Consider the following 9,990-nt stretch of genomic DNA (forward strand, 5'->3'; position numbering starts at 1 on the left):
GAGGTGACTACAATGTACAATGACAACGCAATGGTGAAAGAGGTGCATCCATATAGGCTAGAAGAGAAGGAGAATAGGTGACAAAATCAATGGTCAAAGTAACCCCACATTGCCTTTCCCACTGTGATTTATATTGGCGTTGTTAGAATATTTATTAGCATAATTTTAACATGTGTGGCATGGAAAAGAAAACATGAGAGACCGTAGCAACGCCCGGACATTCAACTAGTCATAGTGATATTGCAAAAATAAATGCAAAATTAGCTCATCTGCAAGTACCACTCAAAACACAACAATTGTGATCAGGCTTTCAAAGTAAAAAAACATGCATAGAGAAACTTATATTTTGAAAAGAATCAACAACAACCAGGGAATTTTGCAATTGATTCTGGTCATGGAACTGATGATTTATTTTTCAGAAATTATTTTTTATCTGCAAATTATAGCTTTTATTGGCCATGAAGATACTTATGCCAGCACCCCGTCACATGGTAGTCAACAAGCCAAAGAAGAGGGGATATGAAGCAAAAAAGTAAAAGATCAGAACCCGAACGAAAGGATCCCAAAATGGTGCAGGGATGCCTTACCATCTCATTTTTAGTCCACCATGTATTAGTGAGCCGATAATTCCTAAATAACCCAGTTTCTTTTTCCACATGGAAATTCCTGCTAATTTGTTGACTGTATCTAGCCTATAAACAACCGTCATTGATATGTAACTCGTTCACTCTCATTTGAATCAAACTCGAGGACAGAAGCCTCCGAGAAACCCAATAATGGATTGGAAGGAGAGGGATATGATCTGTGAAGTGGCCTTGGGAAAGAATCCCAAACTCTCAAACCCTGATAGCCAATCCTCCATGGCGGCTTTGGGAAACGGCTGCTCCAAGTCACACTTTATGTTACCTTTTTCTCATGATGCTCTCACTACATGGGTTTAGTTCTTGCTCAACAAGACGTCCACACCTATTACAAGAAAATGAATGGACCAACCTTGTCGGTACACGATGACCTTTGTACAAACCCCCCTACTCTTTAGTTTTCTACATAATGAAAATAAAGTTCTTGTGTTAGGTAATTTGTAATGATGTACTTTTAGTTTTGTAATACTAATAACCATGATAAAACATGAGGACCTAGGGGGAGGAAACACATACCAACTATTAAATGTTCAATCTTACGATTTGTATTGGTTCAATCTCCGCATCCCTTCGTTGTAGGCATAGTGAAATATCGATCTGCAACACCTAAAGCTAAGATTGTGACTTCGAAGAATGACCCAAGACCCAAGTAAAAGAACTATAAGTTGATAAGTTGATTTTATTTAGAACAATGGAATGGATTGATCAAATATCTAGATTTCTAGGTCAAATCGGTTCCTCTATATATATGGCAGATTGCTGGAAAATACAAGATACAGATTGCAACATTAAAAGGTAAATGGAGGGTTATGATTTTGCAACAGTAAGTGTTTGGTTGCACCATAAGAAAAAATGTTAGATATCTATTATAGCATCAGGTGCACTGTATGAAGTATTTGGTACATGTCACAGTTGTTACAAAAACAAAACAAAGTTGCATCATATAATCAAGCACTCCCCCTCCCCCTCCCCCCCATGGATACAAAATACTCTCTCCATCCCAAAATATATTAGGCATGTTTTTCGCACGGTATTTTACGTAGAATTTAGGCCACTAATACTTACAAAATCGTATGGTTTCATAATTTACAAATGGTATCCATCGTTGCATTCGTCTGGCAAACATCTTTCATTCCATATATGTTTATGTAAATTTTATGGACATACTATAAATATAAATGATAGTCAAAGTTACAAGTTTTTGACAAGCGAAATTTAAGGGTGCTTATGGATGGAGTAGGTCATAGTACGAAACATTTCTTTGGTTAACAATCCGACATATAAATAAACCTCCTAAGAAAAATTCCATGCGACTAGAATCCTTTCGAATTTAGTTGAAATTATTTTGGAAAATATGGCTTGTAGTAGTGAATTTGAGATGAAAAATCTTGGTTGGCACAAAATTTATGTGAACTGCAATGGTACATGTGTCTGCTCCATTCGGAATGTTAGAATCCTCTGGAAGTTTCATAAAATTATTTTGAATAAAATTTATCCGTAGCATTGAACTCGAGATGAAACATCTTTGTTAACACAAAATCTATGTGAACTGCAATGACAAAGAAAAAAAAATCTTTGTTTGATACCCTGGGCTGGGCCTGGAGTGGGGAAAGCAATAACGCCGAGCGCTGAAGGGCGGCCGCCCACAAGTTGTTTGTTTCCGATGATAGGCGGCACCGCTGCCCACCGCCACGGAGCTCCCACACCGACCTTGCAGCTTGCGCCACGTGTCCCTTCACATATGTTTCCGCCCCAGATCAGAAGGCCTCAAACTATTCCCCACCCAACCTAGAAACGCCGGATCCCAGATCGATCGCGTCGCCATGGCCGCCATCGCGCCGGATCTCCTCTCCATCGTCTCCGGCGGCCTCACGGAGCTCGCCGACATCGCGCGCTTCCGCTCCGTCTGCACCACCTGGCGCGACGCGGGGGAGGACGCCGCGGCCTTCCCTCCGCAGCAGCCCCCCTGGCTCCTCCTCCCGTCCTCCCCGTCGCCGCTCTTCTTCTGCCCCCCGGAGGACCGCCTCTACCCCAACCTCCGCCTCCCCGTCCCCAACCCGCAGGCCAACCGCCGCCGCGGCCGCCGCCTCTACGCGTCCCCGCACGGCTGGACGCTCGCCATCGACCCGACCGGCCTCGCCGCCTCCCTCCTCCACCCCTTCACGGGCGCCTTCCGCCCCCTGCCGCCGCTGCCCGCCTACTTCGCGGAGACCGACGACCTCGCCTGGGACCTCTCCCCGTTCGCCGTCATGGCGTCCTGCGGCGAGCGGGGCGTGCTGGTCTGCTCCCTCGACCCGCCCGCCGACTCCTGGGTCCCGATCCCCGCCATGGCCGACTACAGCGTCAGCAGCATCGACTACGCCGCCGGCGACTTCTTCGTCTTCGAGGAGGACGCGTGCCGCGCCACCGTCGTCGACGCCATCACCAAGGACATCACGGCCGTCATCCCGCCGCCCCCCGTCGAGCTCCCCACCGAGGCGCGCATGGTCGTGGCCGGCGACGAGCTCTTCGTCCTCACCAAGCCCAAGTGGATGTACGTCTTCGACGACGACGTCGACTTCTCCAAGGCCTTCTGCGTCAACCACCGCAGCCCCAACCCGGCCTGGCAGAGCCTCACCAGCATCGGCGACCGGGCGGTGTTTGTTGATTCTATCCATGGGTTCACCATCGGGACGGCCGGGTTCAGGAACCTTGAAAGGAACACCGTCTACTCGGTGACTACCAAGGAGATGAACCGATCCAGCAATGTCAAGTACAGCATATCGGCTTTCAACCTGGAGACCCGGACCGCGAAGAAGCTTGCGTGCCGGCTGGACGGGCTTGAGATGGCTCAGCGTGGCGGGAAGGCGTCGTGGATCATACCCAGCTTGAAAGAAGCCTGAATCAAGTCCTCGGAGATCCTGGTTGCTGTGTGATGCTGGCGAATGGCAGATCGTGATTGTATCTGCCTCGGCGTAAGGTCTCGGTACCACTTGAACTTGCCCTAAAAGTTCTGAAGTGAAGTTAAAACAACCCATGTTCTTCTTTTGTTCTACATTATATATATATGTCGTTTAAACACTCTTAGATTCAGATGAGCCTGAAACTTAATATCTGTGAGATGCATTTGTTGCTAAACTTTCAAGTTTCAGTCTGCACTTTGTCTGTTGAATGTTCAAGCTGAATAAATGTTTGTGATGTTGAAGTACCCCAATTGAGCTTGTCGTGTTTGAGTGCTGTTTCAATTGGTTTCCTAGATGCATGATCTAGCCTCATGTCTGACTGGACTATTGGACATGTTAACTTATTCATTATGTTCATAGATTGTGATATAAGTGAAACTGGAGCATGGGTTTATCTCTCGGATTTTAGGTGTGCTATCTGTGAGTCTGTGGATAACTGAGTATCGTTGTCTCACAAGAGTGGCCAACTTTGCGTCTAGTTCACTGAACAGCAAAAGTAGCCGTGTTCGTTGCACACAGGGGAAGTGTGTCCAAATTTCTGCTGAATGTGGTCACTCGAGCAGCAACGATTCTGGGCAAGAGAGTTGATGGGCAAACAGAGGCGATTAAGTAAAGGATGTTACAGACGGAGGATGATCCAGGCCTCCAGGGGCGCCAGGGAGAATGGGTAGATTGCTGTACTCCCAAGTCCCAAGCACACTCTTCTCCGTCCTAGAGAATGGAAGAGCGTATTCAGCATATAATCGAGTTTCACTCAGCATATAATCGAGTTTCACTCAGCATATAAATCGAGTTTTAGTGCATTTTGTTTTGCTTGTGGAGCTGTGTACTGAATAGAGATTCTCGGCCATTCATACGCCCTCCAAACCTGATGCAACATTCCTTCTTATGTTTTTCAGTAGGATGGTCTTGATGGCCGGCTAAGTTCGCACAAACAACAGGTTAGTGTAATTAGTCAGTCGTGAAATGTTTGTCGTACCCAGATGGAGAGGCAACAAATGGAATGGCCAGGTACAAGCTCCCAAAATCGACCCTGGCATACCTCGGACGACTCGGCTCAGGTTCAGCCTTGCGAAGCAGACCTGAAATGATTTGCATCATTCATGCTGTCCAGCCGCCCAAGGTTAGCAGGCCACTCGTCACTCACAAACAGGGCTTCATTCATCCTATTAAGCGGCCGATGCGTGATATTTATGTTGTAGGTTCGCATCAGCCTTTTCTGCTACAGCTGACTAGCACGTGACTGTACTGGTTCTTCATGATCAACTCATTTAAAATCGACTCCATAATTTCTTGAGTTCGCTTGGTGATGTTTCGATTTTGTTATTTCTGCCAGAGGCAACTAGGGCAAATTACTCGCATACCTATGTGAACACGAGCATAGCTCCGAACGCACCTGATACCAAGTGAATTGACCAAAGGGGTTGTGACGGCAGAGGCGATGAGTTAATGCCTAAAAGATAATGTTTCAGAAGAAAGAAAAATATTAGGACATCAAACTGTTAAGATTGATAGGTCACTGGGTGAAGAAAAACGTGGTAGATGCTTGGAACTAAATGAGCAACAAACAGTTCTCGGTTTCTCACGCAAATAATGTAGGAGGTGACAGAAGTTAGATGGCAGAGAATCAGTTTCGATGAAGATACAATGGTGCTTTTCTACAACATAATACATTACCGTGACCGGATTGACATGAGCAACATGGCCATTGGCAGATCATCATTTTTCTCTTCCCAAACTAAACAGATATGATAACCAACACAGAGAACAAATCAGGACATAATCATCGGTTCTTACTTAAATGTAGTGCCTCAACAGCCAAGGAGAAAGGCAGGAACAGCTGCCTACATAAACAAACATATGGAGGCGGCAAAATAGGTAAGCAGAAAAGGACAAAAAGGTAAGAAAGTGTGCATCTAGCGAAAAGCGCGATTATAACAAATATACTCCAACCAGTCATTTCTTTTCAGAAAAGTAATTAAAAATCATATTTCTAACTTTCAGAAAAATCTGAAAGTAAATCATGACGTAGTCAGTATTGTATCCCACAAACGTGTAAATTTGAGTTGAACTTGGCTATGTATCACTGCATGCTATTGTTACTAGGGTTTGGCTACATGACTGCTGGTTTGTAGGACTATGCAAAGATTCTTCAAGGGGGCCAAAGAGACAGATTGAGAAGCTTAGGGCATTTGTAAATACGGCGAGACCTCCAATCTTTTATGACTGCAGGTCTGCAGGATCGGAAAGCATATGAAAGGATGCACTGATAAATGAATATAACTAGTCCAGACTGCAAAGTAGCTTCTGCAGGTATGAATTCAATTGAAATACTAGGCAGGCAAGGAGTAAGTAAGCATGTTAACTGACCCGCAGGTATAGACGGAATCTGGCTTGGTTCTCAGGTGTTCAGAACATCATTCTTCAGCATGTTGTACCGAATGCAGGTCCTGCTTCTACTCATGGTTTTCAGATAGGCCACTACTCCTAGATGGAGCATAATATGTATTTGTCATACAATTCACCAACCAACAGAAAGTCAATCAGATTGTAATTATCCACATTTTCCCGTATATTCAATCGTCTATGCTAATTATACACATTTTCAATCAACAACTCTCCTTAATTCTAACCGCTAGCTATATTTCACTGTGTTTCAAGTTGAGAGAAACTTCCAACATCCTAGACATGCATAACATAATGTAATATCTGTAGTATAGAGAAAAGCACAACACCAAGGTACATCAGTAAAAAAAAATCAAAAAAGTGCCCCAGCGATTTGGTTTACAACCAATAAAGTGGAACAGAAGCATCACAAGGAGATAATACAAGCTTCGATTTAAAGACAAAATAAAACTGTACAGATGCAGCAAGTACTAAATTATGGAGCTCATTCCAACAAATCTAGCTAGATCGTAGTGATATCATGCGTCTTACTATCAAATTATTAGGATAGACTTTAGATCTAGTGATGACCTTGGTCTTGGGATCCAAGTCCCCGCAGCGCTCGCAAGCTTCCTTGACGTCGTGCAGTGATATCTCTCTCATGTTCACTGCGACTTCCCTGATGCGCCTAACGTATTGCACCATGTTCTCATTGGGTTGGAAGCCGTAGATGGTAAGCTTGAGCAGGTTCTTGTGCTTGAAACCAACAGATGTTTGCCACTTCCCGCTGTTTGCTTTCTCAGGGTATCCCTGTTTCCTTGGATCGCCCTGCTGTATCACCAGCTTGCACCAATAATGATCCCACACCATGATACGTAGTTCCCTTAGAGAGGATGCAGCCTCAAGAATGAACATGGTCCAGGCCATATCAAATCCTTCAGGGATATTATCCAGATTCAAAATCTCTAGTTTGCGAAGCACAGGGGTAAGCACTTTAGGGCATTCTGGTACAACCCAAATCTGGCACACGAGAAAAAATTTAATAACTGAGTGCATTTAAGCGGCAAATAAATCATCCTTAAGAGATAGAGAAGACTCACATTACTATAAAGCATCATAGAGTAGCAGGAATGAGTGAGTACCTTTTCACTTACAAAATCCAGGTGCATGTCACGTATCGAGGGGACATTAGCAAGGAGCTGACTTAACTGGAGATTCGTAGTCAAAGTACGACCCCTTTTTCCGAGACTTAGCTTTGAAAGCTGAGGGACACAACCAAAAGTCAGGGGGGCTTGGTACCACCAACAATTAAAAGTCAGATGTTGGAGTTTTGGTACACCGTAGAGATGTACTGCTGCAAATACCCCTTGGTCGACAATGAGCTCAACAAGTTGATCATGTTCTACCATCAGCACCGAACCAATTCCTGCGTCACAGTGCGAGAGGCGCAGACTTTCCAACCTCTTGCAGGTGCTGAGGATGTTGGGGATGTCCAGTTGGTCAGCAAACCTCAGGTTACTCAGCCAGAGGCACGTGAGGCCAGCGAATGCAGCTGGACAATCACCAAGACAGATATTGAACCTCTTGGCATAGCACAAAAGATCGCCATTAGTGCATTCTGAAAAGGGCTTCTCTAAAATGGGCACAAACTCAGCTTTGTCGACCTTGTGGTCTGCCATGGTGCTAGCAAAAGCTCTGGTGATGGGGAGACATTCATCAGGTCTCAGATAGCATGTAACCCTCAGCTTGTGGATGGTGTGGATCTCTGGACTCCTTGCAGCAAGGATTTTCTCTGTGACACCAGCCAGAGTATTATTGTACCGAACAACATCAGCAGTGTTAAAGCCATGGGACGCCTTGTCATGGTGCTGAGTGAGGGAGCCGATGTCTATGTCGAACCGTGAGAGCATGGCGGGGAGCCGCATCAATCGCTTGGAGAGTGTGCAGGTTCTCAAGGCGTCCAGCGTGTCCACACGCTCCAGGATGTCGAGTAGGATGTTATTGGGCAGCTCGCTAAGCCTATCGCAGCGAGCTGCGGCATTCTGCATCGCGCGTATCTAAAGAAAGAAAGGTAGCATGGACACGATGACGGTGTGTCCAAAAGAGCAGTAGGGTAAGCATAGGAAAAGGAAAAAAACTTACATTGGGGCTCCTCCTGGTCCTGAGATATATCCCATGCAGTGCTCGTCGTGAGATGTTATTCATCTCCAGTTGAGAGGCGAGATCCCTAAGGGCTTCTTCACCTTCACGGCGAGCTGTAACATTCTTCATCGCATTTATCTAAAGAAAGAAAGGACACCACGGTGAGTAAAGTAAACATCAATATAAAAAATCGATGGTGTTCATCTCCAAATGAAAAGAGTAGAGTAAGCATCAATAAAAAAATATTTATTTCATGAGGTACTTAAATACTGATTGCTACTTTGCAAGATTCCTGAACTAATCTTGGTAAATAGCATGTCCACTTTCTTTTTTACTAGTATAAATAACTTCTTGAACCAGCTTACCCAGTTGACCCTTGTGCTAAAGGAAATATCACCCAAATTGCAGGCTGTCGGAAGTCTGATAAAACCATGCTACCAGCAGATACAACTGAAACTAAATTAGGCAAAGTTGCTCTTGTGTCCATGCAAATCTTGTTACAGGCTAAAGGTCCTAAACAGGGTGTGCCAAAACAGGGAAGAAGAGGTTATTGCATGACATCGTTGAACTAAGTTGCTACACAGGAATTCAGCTAGCTCGGGTGCAAATATTGTATTGTGCATTGGGTGCTACTGTAAGAATAATTAATTTATTGCTGTCAGACAAAAACTGAATTCAGTTGGCTGCATATTACTCTGTCCTCCAATCCCCTACAATGTAGAGCCAAAATTCAGATTCTTGTACGATTTGCACCCAATGATCAGTTCAGTTGCCTTGACATTTTTACTATCGATTCCAGAATCTTTCAACAATTCAAACTGATCTATAGTGCTCATGTGCAGGTGCGGGGCAGGCGGCGCGCAAGTGCAATGGCTAGCCTCACCAAGGAGGAGTTGGAGCAAGCAACGAGCAGTCCCCGGCAGGGAAACCGGGGACAAGGCAGATTCTTTCTTCTTTAAAATAGGGGCAAAGCAGAAACCTTACCGGCGAAAATTCCAGCCTGATGTCGGCCGGAGGATGCGTCGGGCGGCGGAAGGAGGCCGCAGATCGGGGATGCGACGTTCCGGGGCGGAGTGGCGTCGGCGGCGTTGCCAATTCGCGATAGGATGGGAGGCGGCGCAACTAAGCACAGAAGCTCGGCGATTCCTCGAAACTGAAATCAGGGGCTATCCATAGGATTGGGAGGCGGCGCAACTAAGCAAAGAAGCTCGGGGATTCCTCGAAATCGGAACCAGGGCCTATTTGATTCAGTGGAGAACTAGTTGAATTCTATAGGATTTAGAACCTACTACTACTGTAGTGGTATAAGATTTTTTCAGGTCGCTTTTGATTTATAAGAAAATTAAAAAAATTATTAACATGAGATTTGAGTGGATGATAGGGCAATGCAATTTTCGTGCATTTGGAAGGATTTAATCCTAATAATCAATTAGAAGGATCATGCCCCCAATTTCATTAATGAAACCAGCATTCTACATACTCCAAAACCTAACAGACAAACGACATAAAGTCTCCTCCTGGAAAGTCTTTTTTACATCCTAATCACTACTGGGATTGTTAAAAGAGCAGACACAGCTGATTCTTTTTTTCGAAATGGGGGAAATATCGCCCCAGCTTCTGCATCCAAAGGATGCACACGGCTTTTTTTATTAGATTATTCACGAACCTTACAAGAAACAATACAAAAGACCAATCTCGAAGCAACCTTACTATACCTACAGTGGGATGAAGAGGGTGACAATACACCAACTCACATCAACCAAAACTAAATGTCTTCCCAAACCGCCCAATAGCAGATGAGAAGCACATCCAGTCAAGCAGACTCTCAGCGCACGCCAACGCCCACGCCACAGGAGTTGCTCCCGCCGTCTTCCTCGACT

The 9,990-nt window shown here is 45.0% G+C and overlaps 2 protein-coding genes across 3 annotated transcripts; one reads left to right on the forward strand and one right to left on the reverse strand.

Moving 5' to 3' along the window:
• Positions 1-2,417: 2,417 nt before the first annotated feature.
• LOC127306716 (uncharacterized) lies at positions 2,418-3,834 on the forward strand. The gene has a single exon (XM_051337411.2). It carries the CDS (start codon positions 2,465-2,467, stop codon positions 3,521-3,523), a length of 1,059 nt encoding a protein of 352 aa, XP_051193371.1. The 5' UTR covers positions 2,418-2,464; the 3' UTR covers positions 3,524-3,834.
• Positions 3,835-5,954: 2,120 nt separating this feature from the next.
• Positions 5,955-9,422, reverse strand: LOC127309418 (putative F-box/FBD/LRR-repeat protein At5g56810). 2 transcript variants are annotated; one of them, XM_051340280.1, is made up of 5 exons: positions 9,095-9,422; positions 8,111-8,248; positions 7,111-8,025; positions 6,560-6,988; positions 5,955-6,070 (listed from the first exon to the last, which is right to left on the reverse strand). In XM_051340280.1, exons 2-5 carry the CDS (start codon positions 8,237-8,239, stop codon positions 6,065-6,067), a joined length of 1,479 nt encoding a protein of 492 aa, XP_051196240.1. In that variant the 5' UTR covers positions 8,240-8,248; positions 9,095-9,422; the 3' UTR covers positions 5,955-6,064. The 2 variants fall into 2 exon arrangements, with proteins under 2 accessions (XP_051196240.1, XP_051196241.1); XM_051340281.1 differs by lacking the exon at positions 5,955-6,070 and having other exon boundaries at positions 6,282-6,988.
• Between the last annotated feature and the right edge of the window lie 568 nt (positions 9,423-9,990).

The sequence above is a fragment of the Lolium perenne genome, chromosome 6, assembly GCF_019359855.2.
Source record: "Lolium perenne isolate Kyuss_39 chromosome 6, Kyuss_2.0, whole genome shotgun sequence".
Taxonomy (NCBI): domain Eukaryota; kingdom Viridiplantae; phylum Streptophyta; class Magnoliopsida; order Poales; family Poaceae; genus Lolium; species Lolium perenne.